The 21,422-nt window shown below is 42.9% G+C and overlaps 1 protein-coding gene across 1 annotated transcript in view; it reads right to left on the minus strand.

Annotated features, from left to right (window-relative positions):
* Positions 1 to 10,446: 10,446 nt before the first annotated feature.
* LOC110535112 (cytosolic arginine sensor for mTORC1 subunit 1) overlaps positions 10,447 to 21,422 on the minus strand; it is a 30,093-nt gene continuing 19,117 nt past the window's right edge. Inside the window, exons 7-9 of the mRNA XM_036936300.1 lie at positions 16,782 to 16,864; positions 16,548 to 16,642; positions 10,447 to 11,672 (exon numbers count right to left, since the gene is read on the minus strand). Coding sequence (XP_036792195.1) covers positions 11,604 to 11,672; positions 16,548 to 16,642; positions 16,782 to 16,864 — 247 coding nt within the window. The 3' untranslated portion in view covers positions 10,447 to 11,603. The remainder of the gene's footprint in view (positions 11,673 to 16,547; positions 16,643 to 16,781; positions 16,865 to 21,422) is intronic.

The raw sequence follows: 21,422 nt of genomic DNA on the forward strand, positions 1-21,422 counted from the left end.
TAATGTTTATCGGGGGTCAGAGCTGTATCAACAAGAATTGGCATATTTTAATATACAGTATGACAAAATGAAAACTTTTTAAACATCTTAGTTTTTCACAAAGTGGGGGATAAGAAACTTGGACAGTGTCACATCAATTTCAGAAGTGTTTGATGAGCTTGAAGCATCTCGCTTGATTTGAAGAAGGGGCTGTCAGTGGTTGTAATTTATACACTATGTAGGGTGCAGGTATATTTTTATTTAATTAGTCAGTTAAGAACAAATTCTTATTTACAATGATGGCCTAGGAACAGTGGGTTAACTGCCTTGTTCAGGGGCAGAACAACAGATTTTTACCATATCAGCTCGGGGATTCGATCTAGTAACCTTTCGGTTACTGGCCCAATGCTTTAACCACTTGTCTACCTGCCTCCCCACTAGGCTACATGCCGCCCCCATATAGAGTGCCATTTGGGATGCACAGTAGCCCTCTGCAGATATAATAATTCTCCATGCCTTTAAATTATCCACTTGGGGAACATAGCCAGAGCTAAACAATTAATCATCCTGAAGGCTGTGAAAACAGAATCTGTCTTGTAATTAGAAAATATATTAAGGTCCTGACAAATGTTCATTCATGGCTATTTGATTAATGACTGTCACATGGGAAGAGAACACAGTGTAGGCCTGTCCACTAAGTATGCAAACTGTTTCATTTAGCACAAACTATTAGAACTATGTCATCATGACACTGTTTGGCAATGGTATTATTATTATTATTGCAGAACTTCCGATACAAATCAGCTTTATAAGAAAACAGAAATGCTGTTGCTGTAGTCAAGATAGACATGAGCTGGTAATATGCTGAAACTTTGTACTAAAAGAAAGCATCCATAACATTTGAATAAATAGCATTTAAGATGAATAAATAGCATTTAAGATGAATAAATACATTAAATTCACCAAATACATTCATATTATAATAAATAAAATATAATTCAGTGATTTATAGAATCAATGGTATTCTGGAATCCACTACAGACTCCACCCAAACGAGGAAGTCCCGCGACTCCTCCAGCAGGGTAATGCTCCACCGCTTCCTCTGAAAGGGGGGCTTGGGCATCTCGGGATGGGCTGGCTTCCGTGTGCAGTCAACCCCAATGGTTATCTTCAGACAGGCAGATAGCCTCCCCACCATGGTAACAGAGTCATTCAGGTTGTTGTGCATTGATATGTGATCTGGGTTCAGGTCACTCTCTTGGTCCTTGAGGACTTCTTTCAGGGCCTTGCCAATGAAGTGTAGCCCACACTGAGCTCTCTCCAGAGGGGAAGGTGAGGTACTGTTGAGGTCCAGATCTGGGAACCCCTGGGCAAAAGGTTGGTTCTGTCCATTGGCTGCCATCTGTGGAAAAAAATATTTGAAAATAGACCATAAATATGTACTCTGACATGATGGAATGTCTTCAGTACATTCTGTTTTAAGTCAATGTTTTTCAGTTGTTATTTATCATGGACAGAATGTCTCAGTTAAATAAAGAGGGCAATTAATATCCCAGTAACAACAGTTGGTATTTTGACCCATGAACTGACTTGTCTTTCTCCAAATTGGCAGAAAGGAAAACGTTGGAATTTGCGTGGATCAATAAGTAATGAACTGAAAGGATCATGATGGGACCCAAGGGAACAGAACAGTAGTAATTGTACAGGTACCGTATGTAAGTAAACACGGTTACTAAAGTCAGTCAGTAGGCAGGTTTCTATTGACCCAGGTTTATTCGACAAAAGCAATGTTGGCAGAAAAATCACGTGTAATGGAAACGGAAGATTGGAGACATTTTCTAAAGATGGACAACATTTTTATCCTTTCTACAGGTGGATTTTTCTTTTGTCGAACTTAATTGCGACAAATGACGATGGAAACAGTTTTTCTAAATGATGATTGCCGATTACTTTTGAAGGTACGTGTTGTCATCATGTAACCACAACTTTCACTCCACATGTCATTCTAAATGCGTAATGCTGGCAAAGTACTTTCTTTTTTGAACTGCATCGCCTTGCTTTTCTGGTTGGCTGGTAAGTTTCAACATCCAATTATTTCAGATCTTCATGAGGGTAAATTTCACCATGGCACGGACCTTGGCGATACGTTGGCACATGATAATTATTATATGACACACATTAGTAAATTATTGCATTCTATCCATGCTGGCTTTCGCGGGGTACCTGAGGCATGCCACGGATAGGTGGGAGGGCATACAGGCTGTCTCCAATTTATTAATGCGCAATTTGTCTAAATGAGTAACGGAAACACTTTAACCACCACATTTTTATTCGAAACTTCACGCGCCTGCGTAGCTTTAAAAGTATTTCGCAATTGTTAGGTGACGTCATTGACGAGCTGTTTTTATCGAAACAAAATTGTGAAATGGCAAAGCACCCTAGAAGGCAATTATCGCATTTATAGACAACAACAAAAATCCATGGGGAAGTTAATGGAAACATAGCTACTGAAGACTGTTTGGTTCAGGTGGTGTGTGTGTGGCTTAGTTGGTAAGAGAATGGCAGAACTAGCAAGTCCAAGTAAGGCTGTGGGTTCAATTCCTGCTGGGATCACATACAACATTTTTATATATTCAATGTAAGTTGCTTTGGATAAAAGCGTCTGTTAAATGGCATATTAGGACAGATGTAGCTACTTACATAGCTGGTTAGGCTGTCATTGATGAGTGTTTTGGTGAGAGTGGTTAGCTCCTTGACCCTGCAGCCCCTGGGTGATTTCATTCGGTGTAAAGAGTCAGCCTCCAGAGTGACCATCATCACCAATATGCACAATGCTTTAAGAAGTCCTGGGAAAGAAGTCAATGCAAAATTACAGCAATATTTTACAATACTGAAAGACTTGAATTAAAGTACACATGGTTTTCGAGTAGGTCTTTTTGTGAATAATTTGCTAAACTTTTCTTTCTGTAATATGTTGTAATTGAATGTAGTTGTGGACACAGGTGTTGCATAATATTACCTGCAGTTAACTTCACATATAAAATCTCATATGTCATTATATATTTAGTTTTTCCTTGCTTATGTTGTCAGTTTAGCCAAGAATGAGTTGCTCAGCCCATTGACAGTGGTCACAGTCTTATATTCATCTTGCTTCGTCATATGTTGAAAAAAAGTTATGAGGATATGATCAACTTCCTTCATATCTTACAATGTGATATCACACAAGGTGAAAACCCATCAGAAAAATCAATTAAGATGTTTCCTTTTACGTGGTTATTTGCTTAACCAAACTTTTTTCGTGGCCGATGAGTTACATGTCTGAATATCCACTGAATCACCTGGTATTATTCCCATGACAGCTACCTATTTCTCAACTTCAGGAAGTTGACGTGCAAGAAAGTGACGCAACTGCCACTACAGAAAGTTTGGCTCAGGCTGAAGATATTCAATGAGATTTATGAACCAGAATACATTCACAATGCCATGTTTGTTATGTTGTGTGTAATCATCTATTAAAGGCCCAGTCCAGCTGTTTTTATCTCAATATATCAAATTGTTCTGGATAACAAGTAAGTTACTTGCTGTAATATACTCAGCAAAAAAATAAACGTCCCTTTTTCAGGACCCTGTCTTTCAAAGATAATTAGTAAAAATCCAAATAACTAAACAGATCATTGTAAAGGGTTTAAACACTATTTCCCATGCTTGTTCAATGAAACTTAAACAATTAATGAACGCGCACCTGTGGAACGGTTGTTAAGACACTAACAGCTTACAGACGGTAGGCAATTAAGGCCAAAGTTATGAAAACTTAGGACACTAAAAAGAGGCCTTTCTACAGACTCTGAAAAATACCAAAAGAAACATGCCCAGGGTCCCTGCTCATCTGTGTGAATGTGCCTTAGGCATGCAGCAAGGAGGCATGAAGACTGAAGATGTGGCCAGGGCAATAAATTGCAATGTCCGTACTGTGAGACACCTAAGACAGCGCTACAGGGAGACACGACAGACAGCTGATTGTCCTGGCAGTGGCAGACCACGTGTAACAACACCTGCACAAGATCGGTACATCCGAACATCACGAGTTACACCAGGATCGCACAATCCCTCCATCAGTGCTTAGACTGTCCGCAATAGGATGAGAGAGGCTGGACTGAGAGCTTGTAGGTCTGATGTAAGGCAGGTCCTCACCAGACATCACCGGCAACAACGTTGCCTATGGGCACAAACCCGCCGTCACTGGACCAGACAGTGACGGCGGGTTCGTTTGCTCTTCACTGACCAGTCTCGGTTTTGTCTCACCAAGGGTGATGGTCAGATTCGCATTTATCGTCGAAGGAATGTGTTACACTGAGGCCTGTGCTCTGGAGGGGGATCAATTTGGAGGAGTGTCCATCATGGTCTGAGGCGGTGTGTCACAGCATCATCGGACTGAGCTTGTTGTCATTGCAGGCAATCTCAACGCTATGCATTACAGGGAAGACATCCTCCTCCCTCATGTGGTACCCTTCCTGTAGGCTCATCCTGACATGACCCTCCAGCATGACAATGCCATACTGCTCGTTCTGTGCGTGATTTCCTGTAAGACAGGATTTTCTGCCATGGCCAGCAAAGAGCCCGGATCTCAATCCCATTGAGCACATCTGAGACCTGTTGGATCAGAGGGTGAAGGCTAGGGCCATTCCCCCCAGAAATGTCTGGGAACTTACACGTGCCTTGGTGGAAGAGTGGGGTAACATCTCACAGCAAGAACTGGCAAATCTGGTGCAGTCCATGAGGAGGAGATGCAATGCAGTACTTAATGCAGCTGGTGGCCACACCGATACTGACTGTTACTTTTGATTTTGACCCCGCCTTTGTTCAGGGACACATTATTCCATTTCCGTTACTCACATGTCTATGAAACTTGTTAATGTTATGTCTCAATTGTTGAATTATGTTCATACAAATATTTACACATGTTAAGTTTGCTGAAAATAAACGCAGTTGACAGTGAGAGGATGTTTCTTTTTTTGCTGAGTTTGGTTTTCCATTAAATGGTCAAAAAGTTATAAGAAAATAATAATCTCGCTCAGGCTGAGTGGAGCAGGGAAGGGGACCAGAGCAGTGCATTAACCACATATCACGTTTAGGTAAGACCCAGATGCAGACACTATAGAAGTAGCAATAGTTTATTACAACCACAGGGGCAGGCAAACGACAGGTCAAGGCAGGCAGGGGTCAGTAATCCAGAAAGGGTGTAAACGGTCCAGAAGGGCAGGCAGTCTTAGGGAAGGCAGGGGTCAGTAATCCAGAACGGTAAGGTACAAAACGGCAGGCTGTCTCAGGGTCGGGGCAGGCAGAATGGTCAAAACCTGGAGGGACTAGAAAACAGGAGCAGGAAACCAGGCAGGAGCAGGTAAACAAACACTGGTAGGTTTTTACAAACAAAACCAACTGGCAATAGAACACAGGTATAAATACACAGGGCATCATAGGGAAGATGGGCGACACCTGGAGAGGGGTGGAGACAATCACACAGACAGGTGAAGCAGATCAGGGTGAGAACACAGAATTGGAGCGGGGAAGTGGACCTGAGCAGTGCATTACCATAGAAGTGAAGCAGGGAAGCTTAATAGTAGGAATATGTAACTTGAAAGCTAGCGGTTATTGGCAAAGACGTTTGTTAGAGTCTTTATTATTTTTGCCTGGTGATGTCCTGAAGCAATCCACAGCTCCAGCCAAGCAGAACCAGCTGAATTTAAGGTTCTGTGTTGATTTTCAACCATCAACCATTGGGGAAATAACACTGATCTCATTTCACATGTACAGTGTTTGTTTCATCAGCTGTTGTACACATTTCATACAAAACAAAAGGAAAAACAGAATTTTGGCTACACCGAGCTTTTAATATGAATGGCAAAACAAATACAGTAAAAGTAGTCATTCATTACTGTATTCATATTGTTTTTATATTAAATATGAATAACATTTACAGTGTTTACTACCTACAGCTCCAGTTCTTGAAGGGAACATCACCCATTTGATTCTTCTTTTTGAGGTGTTCATATCAATCGCATGACAAATTGAACACGTACATTTTGTGTGCAAATTGAACACAAATGTCCAGTTTATAAAAAGGCCACCACGTAGCTAAGAGACCAAAAGTGGCAAGTTTAAACACAAACCCATACATATAGTGTACAGTTAAATAGGCCATTAAGCAACCTAAAAACAACCTACAGTACACAAATGCATACATTTGTAGTATACAATGACCATCTATAGCATAGCCAACGGTTTAGTATCCAGCATCAGAATGAAACTGACAGACGTCAGCCTGCGATCTGTTGTGTGTGAGGATGCAGGGAGGAAGTCATGAGATGTGACTGATTAGGGAGGCAGTGGCTGCGTCCCAAATGGCACCCTATTCCCAATTTAGTGAACTACTTGGGCTCTGGTCAAAAGTAGTTCACTAGAGAATAGAGTGCCATTTAGGACACAACCTTTCACTGTCTGGGAAGTGCCTGTACCACTTCCCGTGGTTCTGCTTCACTCTATAACCACAACCACCATCACCGCTGTGCATCAGCTCAGTCAGGAGGAGACGCTCCTTCAATTTTGACTCGTTCGACCAGGCTACCTTCAACCAGGGATGTTATCATAAACAAAATGATGAGCAAAATCCCTGAGCTTCGTGGGTAATTAGATCCCTAACCCTAATCTGGGTTTACTTGTGTTTACCGTCCACTACCTCATTGACCTCAATGTATCTGCCATGTGTGGGGCATAAGGGAATAATTGAGGCGCCATAGACAAGGAGCAGTAAGGACAAAATAGCTTAAAGAGAGTGAACTGAGTAGCTTAAATATGAATTCAAAATGTGATAACTGTAAGAGCAAACCAATGAATTTGATTCAAGACTGTTTCAGGACCGTGTTCTGGACTGTTTCAAAAATAATAACAAAAAATAAATTAAAAAATAGATATAAAATATATACTGTGCAGCAATCAAACTCTTCTCTTTCACATTTATATTATTGGCGGTTGGCCTTTGTCCCGATTGTTCCGTTACATGAAATACCTGATTATTTTGGAATAAATATCCTAAAATCACCCTTGGTTGACAAACAACCACTTTGTATAATCCTCACACAGTATTATCCTTAAAGCCAGCAACTTCCTGTAACACCATGGCCAGAAATTCCTTGTGCCCGTTTAGCACAGCCCAGCCATAGAGCTTTTTCTCATAGTCATCACAGAGCACGTCTTGGGGCTTAGTGGACGTAGTAGTGGGTGTGTTTGGGTCCAGAATCTGCAGGAGCACCTCTACGCGGCCAGAGAGTTTCTTGAGACGGTCCCTGGAATCGCTCAGGAGACCCAGAAGAATCTGAGTGTCATTATCTGAGTCCTCCAACATGTTAGTCATGTATTTGGTTACCATGTCGATGTGCCAGTGGAAGATCATGGCTTTGTTGGAGATGTTCCGAAGCTTCTCCTTAGGGGTGGAGCCAGCGATGGTTGCTGAGGGAACACCATCCATGCTGGGGGCCTGCTGGTCGTTCAGGAAGCCATTTGTTTTCATCTGCAAACACGATGGGGGGAATTCAAATCAGTTCACTGACATTCTCCTTGTGCAATTGACCTGTTTTCTAGTATAGTTCAGAACTATGCTGAGCAGTGTAAAAAGGTACCGTCATAGCCTTTGATCTGAGTCGGTGGTTGTTACACTGTAGTTACAGCTTTCCCATGAATAATAGAGTTCTGAGAAAAGCATATGAAATCATGTGGGTTAACAGTCATCACTGTCTAACCCTGTGGAATATTGGCAGAAAGTTGAGCTTCAAACAATAATTGCTGTGACACTGCGACGGGCAGTTCTGAGAAAACCCACGTGATCTCATATGGTTAAGTCATCACTTCGAATCATGGGGAATTTGGGAAATGCATTCGCCAGAAGAGGCCGTCACTACGGTGACCCCCGGTTCCCTACAGTCCCTCAATACTTGGTTAGCCCACTGAGATAAAGCCCAGTCACTAACCTGGGGAGCTAATGCAATTAAACAGGTCTCAGGGCAAAAATATTGACCGAACCACCTCCATTCCATCTTGTTACTTACGTAACTAGTCAGGAGGATGCCAGCTTCATGATCTGACAGTTTGGAAAGCTCTATGGTTTGTTCTAAAGCCTTCTGATACTTGTCCACATTTCCAGAGTGGGGTGCTGCACGTGCTGTCTCCAACATGATCACTAGAAAGACACTGAGTAAAACTGGTGAAGGGCAACATGGTTATTACAGTGTTTGCTACACAGTGTGTATGTATACTTAACACACACTTTACACATGCACACAAAAACTTGACAATCACCAACAATAGTAGGTTATTCTTTTAACAATCCAAGTATGTCACAAATGGTTAACTGTTGTTGTAAGAGTACAGTAAACATATTTACCAAACATATTGTAAGTCTGTTAGAGTTCTTCTGTGCTGGTGTCCGAAGGAGACACTTATGATGACTTGATCAACTCTAATATACGAGTGGTGTATAAGTGGTGTCTCAACCACAACCAATAAAGGAAATGTCACATTTTCTTAGAATTTCTATAAAAATATCATGTTTTAGTGTGGAACTTTCTCCTCCCATTTAAATGCACACCCACTCATCTAATATAGATTACAAGTCTACTCAACAAGACTGAAGAAACACAACGGTTGTCATGAAGACATTGCATAACTTAGTTTGACAAAGCATGTGTAATGCCTCAAACCCATATCTAAGCTACAGTGCCTTGCGAAAGTATTCGGCCCCCTTGAACTTTGGGACCTTTTGCCACATTTCAGGCTTCAAACATAAAGATATAAAACTGTATTTTTTTGTAAAGAATCAACAACAAGTGGGACACAATCATGAAGTGGAACGACATTTATTGGATATTTCAAACCTTTTTAACAAATCAAAAACTGAAAAATTGGGCGTGCAAAATTATTCAGCCCCCTTAAGTTAATACTTTGTAGCGCCACCTTTTGCTGCGATTACAGCTGTAAGTCGCTTGGGGTATGTCTCTATCAGTTTTGCACATCGAGAGACTGACATTTTTTCCCATTCCTCCTTGCAAAACAGCTCGAGCTCAGTGAGGTTGGATGGAGAGCATTTGTGAACAGCAGTTTTCAGTTCTTTCCACAGATTCTCGATTGGATTCAGGTCTGGACTTTGACTTGGCCATTCTAACACCTGGATATGTTTATTTTTGAACCATTCCATTGTAGATTTTGCTTTATGTTTTGGATCATTGTCTTGTTGGAAGACAAATCTCCGTCCCAGTCTCAGGTCTTTTGCAGACTGCATCAGGTTCTTCCAGAATGGTCCTGTATTTGGCTCCATCCATCTTCCCATCAATTTTAACCATCTTCCCTGTCCCTGCTGAAGAAAAGCAGGCCCAAACCATGATGCTGCCACCACCATGTTTGACAGTGGGGATGGTGTGTTCAGCTGTGTTGCTTTTACGCCAAACACAACGTTTTGCATTGTTGCCAAAATGTTCAATTTTGGTTTCATCTGACCAGAGCACCTTCCTCCACATGTTTGGTGTGTCTCCCAGGTGGCTTGTGGCAAACTTTAAACGACACTTTTTATGGATATCTTTAAGAAATGGCTTTCTTCTTGCCACTCTTCCATAAAGGCCAGATTTGTGCAATATACGACTGATTGTTGTCCTATGGACAGTCTCCCACCTCAGCTGTAGATCTCTGCAGTTCATCCAGAGTGATCATGGGCCTCTTGGCTGCATCTCTGATCAGTCTTCTCCTTGTATGAGCTGAAAGTTTAGAGGGACGGCCAGGTCTTGGTAGATTTGCAGTGGTCTGATACTCCTTCCATTTCAATATTATCGCTTGCACAGTGCTCCTTGGGATGTTTAAAGCTTGGGAAATCTTTTTGTATCCAAATCCGGCTTTAAACTTCTTCACAACAGTATCTCGGACCTGCCTGGTGTGTTCCTTGTTCTTCATGATGCTCTCTGCGCTTTTAACGGACCTCTGAGACTATCACAGTGCAGGTGCATTTATACGGAGACTTGATTACACACAGGTGGATTGTATTTATCATCATTAGTCATTTAAGTCAACATTGGATCATTCAGAGATCCTCACTGAACTTCTGGAGAGAGTTTGCTGCACTGAAAGTAAAGGGGCTGAATAATTTTGCACGCCCAATTCTTCAGTTTTTGATTTGTTAAAAAAGTTTGAAATATCCAATAAATGTCGTTCCACTTCATGATTGTGTCCCACTTGTTGTTGATTCTTCACAAAAAAATACAGTTTTATATCTTTATGTTTGAAGCCTGAAATGTGGCAAAAGGTCGCAAAGTTCAAGGGGGCCGAATACTTTCGCAAGGCACTGTATTTTAGTGTAAATTCATCCATACAAAAGTAAATTAACAATCAAATGTTAACTGAGGAAAAAATGAGGTGACAATGTATCCATAATGAAGTCCAGAACCAATACATTATTTAATAAGAAATGTCTTAATTGTGCAAATTGAAAAAGAAAATTGAAGAATAAGACAATAAAGTACAGAAATGTTGACCCTTAAAAAAAATATTGATATTGAAACTGCATCAGAGAATAAAGCTACTCTTTAACCTGGATAATTATGGGATGTTATTTTTTTCCCCTAGTATTGCCTGCGAATGTTTTTCCAAGAAAATATCATTCTGATATGTTTAACAATTAACACTAATTTCCACCAATACACCTCAAACTTTACCTTGTCTTTTTTTCTCTAATGTGATTGTCCAAAATAAGACTTGTGCCGACATCACTGAGCGGCTTCAGTTATTGGGGTGCGATTAGCCCATTTATGTGCCTTACTATTTGTGAAGATATGGCGAAAAAAGAAAACGAAAAGCACCAATGGAGAATAGTGTTTTACCAATGCAAAAGTTGTGCTTCACATAATTCACTCAACCATGAAATAACTTGACCTTTGACACAAAGGGTGGCGTTCTGACACAGCATTACGATATAAACAGCACTGGAAGACAGTCGTGTTGTTTATAGTACTAGTAACATGTTTGTGCCCTGCGGCAAGCAGGTACGTAGCATAAGAAAATCCATCACGGTTACATTTTATAAACTGCGGGTATTATGCATTATTACATGTTATAAACATGTACAAGCCTTTATAATGCGTTATTACAAGGCATGGGCTATGACTCGATGGCTGTTATTTTAGTCAGGATCTTAATGAGACGATAACAAGACATGAGGGGGTTATATATGCCTATAACAAGTCTTCTAATGAAAACATAACCGCATCATAATGCATTATATCTGCAGGCCTTAAGTACAGTGTTACCATCATCACAACAGTACTTCTGTTCACCAATCCCCTTGTCCCATTGGTCAGGGGTCCTGGCAGCGTCCAAACAATGAGTTTCCCAAGGAATTCTGGGAAGACAAGAGGCTCTCTTCAGACACCCCTTCCTTGAAGCGCTTTTGGTGGTCATGGCAACAAAGTTTATGGTTAATACTGCTCACACTGCAGTGCTAGTCTAGGCACGGAGTTCGCATCTCTCTTCAGACCTGTACTGCCCCAGGACACGGAGAGGGGTGTAGTATGGACCAAGCCGCCAGGTCGCCATCAGCAGGCTGGCTCTTTCCTGTGCTGCCGGAGCATCTCAGTCACACTCACTATGTCCTCTTCAGGTACCTACAGTAGAACAGGAGAAGAGAACAGAATGGAATATGGGTCCAATTCCTACTCCATCAGCATCTTAAATCAAATGTTATTGGTCACATACACATATTTAGCAGATGTTATTGCGGGTGTAGCGAAATGCTTGTGTTCCTAGCTCCAACAGTGCAGTAATATCTAACATTATACAACAGGTCTAATCGTGAATGCTGATAGATTAAAACCCCATGCCAACTGTTGTCTATTCCACAATTTACCACCGGCTAAATCTATGATGTTGAAATGCCTATTTACTCTGTTCCATCTGACTGCGCAATCCACAGTCTCATCAGTCCAGCCAGGCACTTAATAAACTTGATCTCCACTATAAAAAACATCTAGTCATTCTCACATTTCTTTTAGACTGACATTTCGTTTTCAACAGCGGAGATTTAGATAAACCTTGCTGTCTGTCTCTCCGACATTAATCATGAATCAGCTGCCATAATTTATGGCTATGTACAAAGAAATGTCATTTACAAAAAGGTCAAACGAAATTAAATACAGCTAGTTTGCAGTCTTTCCAGTTTTAGTTTGAAGTGATTGTGTTAGCTGTGTTTTTGGTTAGCTCCTCTGAACGACAGTGTCCAGACGAGTGAACACATTTTCTATGCCAGGCGAAATCTTGCCTCATTAGCTCTAGTATTTATGTAACCTTTATTTAACTAGTTGAGAACAAATTCTTATTTACAATGAACCCTAACCCGAACGACTCTGGGCCAATGATGCGCTGCCCTATGGGACTCCCAATCACGGCCGGTTGTGATACAGCCTGGAATCGAAATAGGGTGTCTGTAGTGACGCCTCTAGCACTGAGATGGAGTGCCTTTTTTATTTTACCTTTATTTAACTAGGCAAGTCAGTTAAGAACAAATTCTTATTTTCAATGACGGCCTAGGAACAGTGGGTTAACTGCTTTGTTCAGGGGCAGAACAGATTTTGACATTGTCAGCTCGGGGATTCGATCTTGCAACCTTCCGGTTACTAGTCCAACGCTCTAACCACTAGGCTATCTGCCACCTACCTGCCGGTGTGTGTGTGTGTGTGTGTGTGTGTGTGTGTGTGTGTGTGCAGTCAACTTAGTGTATTTAAACTTCTGAGCCACTGGAATTGTGATACAGTTAATTATAAGTGAAATAATCTGTCTGTAAACAATTGTTGGGAAAAATGACCTGTGTCATGCACAAAGTAGATGTCTTAACTGACTTGCCAAAACTATAGTTTGTTAACAAGACATTTGTGGAGTGGTTGAAAAACGAGTTAATGACTCCAACCTAGGTGTATGTAAACTTCCGACTTCAACTGTACATATGAAATGGGAAAAACAGTATGTAACCATTATTAAAGTGAGCAGTGTTCCATTATTAAAGTGACCAGTGTTTCATGTCTATGTACATAGGCAGTAGCGTCTAAGGTGCAGAGTTGAGTAACCAGGCGGTAGGTAGCCTGTTAGTGACAGTGACTAAGTTCAGGGCAGGGTACTGGGTGGAGGCTGGCTAGTGATGACTATTTAAGCTGGAAGCTTTTTCCTTCTCTCGGTCCCAGCTTTGATGCAGCTGTACTGACCTCTCCTTCTGGATGATAGCGGGGTGAACAGACCGTGGCTCGGGTGGCTGAGGTTCTTGATGATCTTTTTGGCCTTCCTGTGACACCGGGTGCTGTAGATGTCCTGGAGGGCAGGAGTGTTACCCCCGCAGGAGAGCCCTGCGGTTACGATGGTGCAGTTGTTGTACCAGGCGGTGATACAGTCAAACAGGACACTCTCAATGGTGCATCTGTAAAGAGAGTCTTAGGGGCCAAGACAAATTTCTTCAGCCTCCTGAGGTTGAAGAGGCGCTGTTGCGCTTTCTTCACCACGCGGTCTGCGTGTGTGGACCATTTTAGATTGTCAGCGATGTGTACAACAAGGAACTTGAAGCTTTTCCCCTTCTCTACTGTGGCCCTTCAATTTGGATGGAGGCGAGCTCCCTCTGCTGTCTCCTGAAGTCCAAGATCAGCTCCTCATTTTGTTGACGTTGAGGGAGAGGTTATTTTCCTGGCACCACTCCGCCAAAGCTCTCACCTCCTCCATGTAGGCTGTCTCGTCGTTGTTGGTAATCAGGCTACCGCTGTTGTGTTGTCTGCAAACTTGATGGTTGAGTTGGAGGCGTGTGTGGCCACGCAGTCATGGATGAACAGGGAGTACAGGAGGGGGCTGAGCACACATCCTTGTGGGGCCCCTGTGTTGAGGATCTGCATAGTGGAGGTGTTTTTGCCGACCTTAACCACCTGGGGGTTGGCCCATCAGGAAGTCCAAGACCCAGTTGCACAGGGCAGGGTTCAGACTGGGGGTCCCGAGCTTAATGATGAGCTTGGAGGGTACTATGGTGCTGAAGTGGGGCTGTTACGGTGACAGTATTACCACCACACCGGAGGTCACCAGTCATGACCGCAGTCAAATTCCATGTGACCATTTAGGTCATGGTAACTAGGCTTCTTCAAGCTCTGATGCTGCTGATGGTCATTAGTTAATTGCATTTTTTGACTATTTGCGCTTATAGCCAACTGCTATGTGCGCATTGCTGTGCTTAGAAATATGAAGAAATAGCCTAATAGTTTATAAACATTTTAAGCTAAACGTGTTGCATCAGCCACATTGCTTTTAAAAGTGTTTTATTTAATGCATATGGTTGTATTAATTTGGGATCTATCACATCCCACAACTGTCCCAGAGTATATTTGGAATATTTCTTTATTGCACAGAAGGACACCTTTTAGAATAGGTTAACTTTTGTACTAATGGAGGAGAGTGGATTGACATATGCTAGTGCTTTTAATGTTCGTTAGGCCTACTCATCTTGTTGAAGGTTAAATGTGGACAGTTCTTCTAACATCTTCAATATGCGTCTCAGAATTCAATAACAAGGACGTGCGCAGATGCATCCCGATATGTCGGTATTCACTTGTAGCCTACTTTTTTTAGATGAGATGCCTGTGAGAAGGACCCGATCACGTGACGGACATTGGCTACTAAGAATTTAGTTATCTAAGCGTGCCATGTGAGGGAGAGGTGCTTCGGAGCACGGCAACTGGGAGAAGGGAATTAAAATATTCAGCCCCAGGGCACAACAGCCACTTTGGCTACAAAAGGCATGGATTTATTAGATGGCATTACGCTGGAAGCCTGGTTAGAAGATTATCAAGTGCTTGTCAAATTGTGCATGACAGACTGATGAAGTGTGTGCAACCTGCACAAAAAACTAAGCAGAGTTCATGCCTTTCATGCAACTTTTTTCAAAATCATCATTAGCCGCATCATGCAGCCTTAGAATGTATAAAACGTTTTAACATATAACCCAAATTTTTTATCACAACTAAAGTTGCAAACACAACTCTAGATTTTGCAGATAGGAGTTCCTGTTTCTTTGTTCACCGCTCAACACAGAATAGCGGCATGTGCGCACTCTCTCAAACCGTTTGGAGAAAATATCCTTTCTATTTTATTCAGTTCAATTGTATTGTTCATACTATAAAATAATGCCACAGAATTTTAGGCATATCTTCTCTGCTAAATTAACTAGTGTAGCCCATAGCCATATTGGGGCCTGACATACTGACAACTCAGAGTATGCTATTCTGGCCTTCTGGATATTCTGTCCCTTCATATCATGTTTCTATGAGCCAAAATAAATAATGGATGTATTGTGATGGCGTATATTAAATTGATTTATTAGACTTTTTAAAATGTAGATGTTCCAAAGGTCTGCATCTGTGGCTTGTAGGCTAAATGTGTTCACGTAATGAACAGTCAATTACCTTGAGACCGGCAGTTATTTGCTTGACAATCCCCGGCTGACAAAATGTCATGACCGCCACAGCCCTATGTTGAAGGCTGAGCTGTAGTCAATGAACAGCATTCTTACATAGGTATTCCTCGTCCAGATAGGATATGGCAGTGTGCAGTGTGATGGCATCATCCGTGGATGTATTGGGGGGGTATGGAAATTGCAGTGGGTGACAGCTAAGGTGATATGATCCTAACCTAGCCTCTCAAAGCACTTCATGATAGTCATTTAGGTCAGTTACGTTTGCTTTCTTGGGTACAGAAACAATGGTGGACATCTTGAACCAAGTGGGGAGAGCAGACTGTGATAGGGAGAGATTGAATATGTCCGTAAACACTCCAGCCAGCAGGTCTGCACATGCTCTGAGGACGCGGCTAGGGATGCCATCTGGGCAGGCAGCCTTGAGGGGGTTAACACGCTTAAACGTCTTACTCACGTCGGCCACGGAGAACTAGAGCTTACAGCGGGAGCGGCCCGCGTCGGTGGCACTGTGTTATCCTCAAAGTGGGCGAAGAATGTGTTTGTTTAGCTTGTCCGGAAGCAATATGTCAGGTTCCGCAATATGGATGGTTTTCCATTTATAATCTGATTGTCTTCAGCATGAGAAGTATTCTGACTGACAGCTTATCTCTCAGTCAGGTATCTCACGTCAAACTATCAGTGTCATTCAGGTGTCAACTATGCAGATAGTGCAGAAGACACGTCAGACCAACAAAAGCTGGAAAGTCCACAGGAAGCGGTTGATTTAGCATCCTCTGACAAATCAAACGTTCATTCTGTCATCTGATAGCGCTGCTGACATTCTTGTGATGTTTATAAGCCCCGTTGCAAACACCTGCTACTGTATTCTTGGATAAAATAACTATCACAGTCATTAAACTACACGCTACCCTTTATCCAGGGGTGAACAGTGCCCTCTGTTGGTCAGAATCAGAACATACCCTCTTCTAAAGTTCTGTACTCCATGTTCTGTAGTGTAAAGCTGGGTGCCAGTGCCTGTCACATCAGCAGCTAAAGGCTTGCTCACCAGGGCATGGTCGAAGCTGAAGGTGCTGATATAATAGGCTGAGATGTTGTTGTCGGCTAAGGGCTGGGATATCTGGGCAACAATGCCACACTCGTCTGGAGAAGAGAAGAGAGATGGAGAGATCAACAATGAAGTATTTGTAGTATCAGTGTCAGTCTACCCACGTTAGAGTTGGGCATGATCCTAACCTACTTATAGTGGGTCTTTCAGAGGATGGATTAAAAGGTAGTTTACCGAAACCCAGAGGCTGTCCCCCAATGCGCACCATCCTCCACAGCTCCCTGGAGGAACTTGTGAAGAGAAGATCAGCAGGGAACCTAGAACACACACACACACACACACACAGTTGGTCATTGCTGCTACCAAGATTCACAGGCCAGAATTCAGGAGGAGCAACAGCACCACCATCTGGCTATCGCCTACCATTGAACACCTGACTAACGTCTGTGTGACGCCTGACTCTTAAAAAAATAGCCTGGAGCCATAGTGCTATTATAATATCGTAAAGTCTCAACTGCTGGAGGGTCTACATATTTCTTTATTCTATTTTCTTTATTTTAGGCTCAAAAGAAGTGTCCTCTTTCATCAGGGGTTTCAAACTCATTCAATGGAGGGCCTAATGTCTGCTGGTTTGTGTTTTTTCCTTTCAATTCAGACCCAGACAACCAGGTGAGGAGAGTTCCTTACTAACCAGTGACCTTAATTCCTCAATGAAGTACAAAGGAGGAGCGTAAACCCACAGACACTCGGCCCTCTGTGAGTTTGACATGTCTTATATGGCACTGCAGGCACATTTTTAATAACAATAGTAATATATACAACATGCATCAATCCACTGTCTCGAAGGTATCCATCAACTTTGCTACTTTGCTTATAGTCCTTGGGGCCCGTGCGTCATTGTCTTCAACTGTGTAGGCCTATCATTACCCGTTGCACTGTTTTTAGTCTCAAACTAACCATCGTCAAATCCTTTCAAATAAAGGAAGTTGCATAGAGACAAATAAGCACTAGGCCACAAGTTATTTTTTGTATTACATTGTTATTGATTACTGCATTGTTATGTTTAGTGCTTGCAAGAAAGGCATTTCACTGTACTTGTGCATGTGACAACTTGAAACATTTCATTTCTATTGTTCTTTTGATGTTTCTGCTGATAATTTATGCCATTTGGTAGGCTATTTGTTAGTCAACAAAAATTGGATACATGAAGCTTCTCGTCATTAGCCTACTTGTTACTCTAGAATACGAATTGAAGCCTTGCTCACCATAATGTTATAAATGAAAAATCTAGTTGACATCGGTAGGCTAAAGTTCTCTTTCATGTCTGCTTCTCTCACAAAGCGAGGACTTTTAGGACCGGAGGCGAGGACTTTTAGGAAGATCAAAACAGTGTGGACTAGAAGGCAGGACAGGAGATCATGAGGTGGGCTTTGCGCTGTTTAGTGTGTTCGCTCACTTCTTAGTTCAGTAGGGAGAGTTTTGGAGAAGGGAAGCCAATCCGTTTAGATGTTGTGAAGAATATATGAGTATAGGTTACTCCATTGGCATGTACACGGTCTGCTCTGCCATTGCGCTCCTTCACACCAGGGTGAAGGAGAGTTTTTAAGGTGGAAATCGTAAAACTGGACCAGTAAGAATACAAAATAAAAATGAAATAGGTCCCCAATACCGTGTGAATGTATATGTTTAATGTTGCCTTTTGGTGACCGGAGACCTTTCGAAAATACAGTTTAATGTCAAGTTATTTCTAGTTCACAAAAGCTTATGGAAATAAACTCAGCAAAAAAAGAAACAACCCTTTTTCAGGACCCTGTCTTTCAAAGATATTTGGTATTTTACTAATTAACTTCACAGATCATCATTGTAAAGAGTTTAAACACTGTTTCCCATGCTTGTTCAATGAACCATAAACAATTAATGAACACGCACCTGTGGAACGGTCGTTAAGACACTAACAGCTTACAGATGGTAGGCAATTAAAGGTCACAGTTATGAAAACTTAGGACACTAAAGAGGCCTTTCTACGGACTCTGAAAAACACCAAAAGAAAGATGCCCATGGTCCCTGCTCATCTGTGTGAATGTGCCTTAGGCATGCTGCAAGGAGGCATGAGGACTGAAGATGTGGCCAGGGCAATACATTGCAATGTCCGTACTGTGAGACGCCTAAGACATCGCTACAGGGCGACAGGTCGAACAGCTGATCGTCCTCGCAGTGGCAGACCACGTGTAACAACACCTGCACAGGATCGGTACATCTGAACATCACACCTGCGGGACAGGAACGCACAATCCCTCCATCAGTGCTCAGACTGTCCGCAATAGGCTGAGAGAGGCTAGACTGAGGGCTTCTAGGCCTGTTGTAAAGGCAGGTCCTCACCAGACATCACCGGCAACAACATCGCCTATGGGCACAAACCCACCGTCGCTGGACCAGATAGGATTGGCAAAAAGTGCTCTTCACTGACGAGTCGTGGTTTTGTCTCACCAGGGGTGATGGTCGGATTCATGTTTATTGTCAAAGGAATGTTTGTTACACAGAGGCCTGTACTCTGGAGGGGGATCAATTTGGAGATGGAGGGTCCATAATGGTATGGGGAGTTGTGTCACAGCATCATCGGACTGAGCTCGTTGTCATTGCAGGCAATCTCAACGCTGTGCGTTACAGGTAAGACATCCTCCTCCCTCATGTGGTACCCTTCCTGCAGGCTCATCCTGACATGACCCTCCAGCATGACAATGCCACCAGCCATACTGCTCGTTCTGTACGTGATTTCCTGCAAGACAGGAATGTCAATGTTCTGCCATGGCCAGCGAAGAGCCCGGATCTCAATCCCATTGAGCACGTCTGGGACCTGTTGGATGAGAGGGTGAGGGCTAGGGCCATTCCCCCCAGAAATGTCCAGAAACTTGCAGGTGCCTTGGTGGAAGAGTGGGGTAACATCTCACAGCAAGAACTGGCAAATCTGGTGCAGTCCACGAGGAGGAGATGCACTACAGTACTTAATGCAGCTGGTGGCCACACCAGATACTGACTGTTAGTTTTGATTTTGACCCCCCCCCCCCCCCCCCCCCCCCCCCCCCCCTTTGTTCATGGACACATTATTCAATTTCTGTTAATCACATGTCTGGAACTTGTTCAGTTTATGTCTCAGTTGTTGAATCTTGTTATGTTCATACAAATATTTACACATGTTAAATTTGCTGAAAATAAACACAGTTGACAGTGAGAGGACGTTTCTATTTTTGCCGAGTTTAGGAGTACGCCATCTCAATGTCTGGAAGGAATGTAAATCTTTTCCCAGTCACATGCAGAAAGTTCATTCAGGAAAGCCTGTTCACAAAACTGCTTGACATTCCCTTTATTACCCGAGGGGATAATTTGGGGATTTTATTGTGCCTTGCACACACACATTGTTTGGGCAGATACAGATGTCTGGGTACTTACGCAGGTTATTAGTTAGGATAATATCAATTAGCGTTGATTTAGAGAGGTCTTTAGGGTTCAGCCTTGTAGCTGCCTTTATCAGCTGGGTGAAATTCAACGTATTGCATAGCCCTTATATGGCGTTGGAGTTTGGCGATAACCAGTCCCAGTTTAAAATTGCCCATGAGAACCATTTAATTATTCCCCCAGATAGGTAAGAGCTCAGCAAGGGAATCTAGAGACTCGACCCTATCACATAGGAATTCAGAAGCTGACAGTTGCAATTTCATAAAACACTAGATACGGTGGAATACAGACAAAACCCACTGGAAAAGAAAAGCTGCTACGCTGTCAGGTAAACTGGAGAAAAGCTGCTGCGCTGTCAGGTAAACTGGAGAAAAGCTGCTGTGCTGTCAGGTAAACTGGAGAAAAGCTGCTGCGCTGTCAGGTAAACTGGAGAAAAGCTGCTGCGCTGTCAGGTAAACTGGAGAAAAGCTGCTGCGCTGTCAGGTAAACTGGAGAAAAGCTGCTGCGCTGTCAGGTAAACTGGAGAAAAGCTGCTGCGCTGTCAGGTAAACTGGAGAAAAGCTGCTGCGCTGTCAGGTAAACTGGAGAAAAGCTGCTGCGCTGTCAGGTAAACTGGAGAAAAGCTGCTGCGCTGTCAGGTAAACTGGAGAAAAGCTGCTGCGCTGTCAGGTAAACTGGAGAAAAGCTGCTGCGCTGTCAGGTAAACTGGAGAAAAGCTGCTGCTCTGTCAGGTAAACTGGAGAAAAGCTGCTGCTCTGTCAGGTAAACTGGAGAAAAGCTGCTGCGCTGTCAGGTAAACTGGAGAAAAGCTGCTGCTCTGTCAGGTAAACTGGAGAAAAGCTGCTGCGGTGTCAGGTAAACTGGAGAAAAGCTGCTGCGCTGTCAGGTAAACTGGAGAAAAGCTGCTGCGCTGTCAGGTAAACTGGAGAAAAGCTGCTGCGCTGTCAGGTAAACTGGAGAAAAGCTGCTGCGCTGTCAGGTAAACTGGAAAAAAGCTGCTGCGCTGTCAGGTAAACTGGAGAAAAGCTGCTGCGCTGTCAGGTAAACTGGAGAAAAGCTGCTGCGCTGTCAGGTAAACTGGAGAAAAGCTGCTACGCTGTCAGGTAAACTGGAGAAAAGCTGCTGCGCTGTCAGGTAAACTGGAGAAAAGCTGCTGCGCTGTCAGGTTAACTGGAGAAAAGCTGCTGCGCTGTCAGGTAAACTGGAGAAAAGCTGCTGCGCTGTCAGGTAAACTGGAGAAAAGCTGCTACGCTGTCAGGTAAACTGGAGAAAAGCTGCTGCGCTGTCAGGTAAACTGGAGAAAAGCTGCTGCGCTGTCAGGTTAACTGGAGAAAAGCTGCTGCGCTGTCAGGTTAACTGGAGAAAAGCTGCTGCGCTGTCAGGTAAACTGGAGAAAAGCTGCTGCGCTGTCAGGTAAACTGG

This window comes from Oncorhynchus mykiss, chromosome 11 (genome assembly GCF_013265735.2).
Source record: "Oncorhynchus mykiss isolate Arlee chromosome 11, USDA_OmykA_1.1, whole genome shotgun sequence".
Taxonomy (NCBI): Eukaryota; Metazoa; Chordata; class Actinopteri; order Salmoniformes; family Salmonidae; genus Oncorhynchus; species Oncorhynchus mykiss.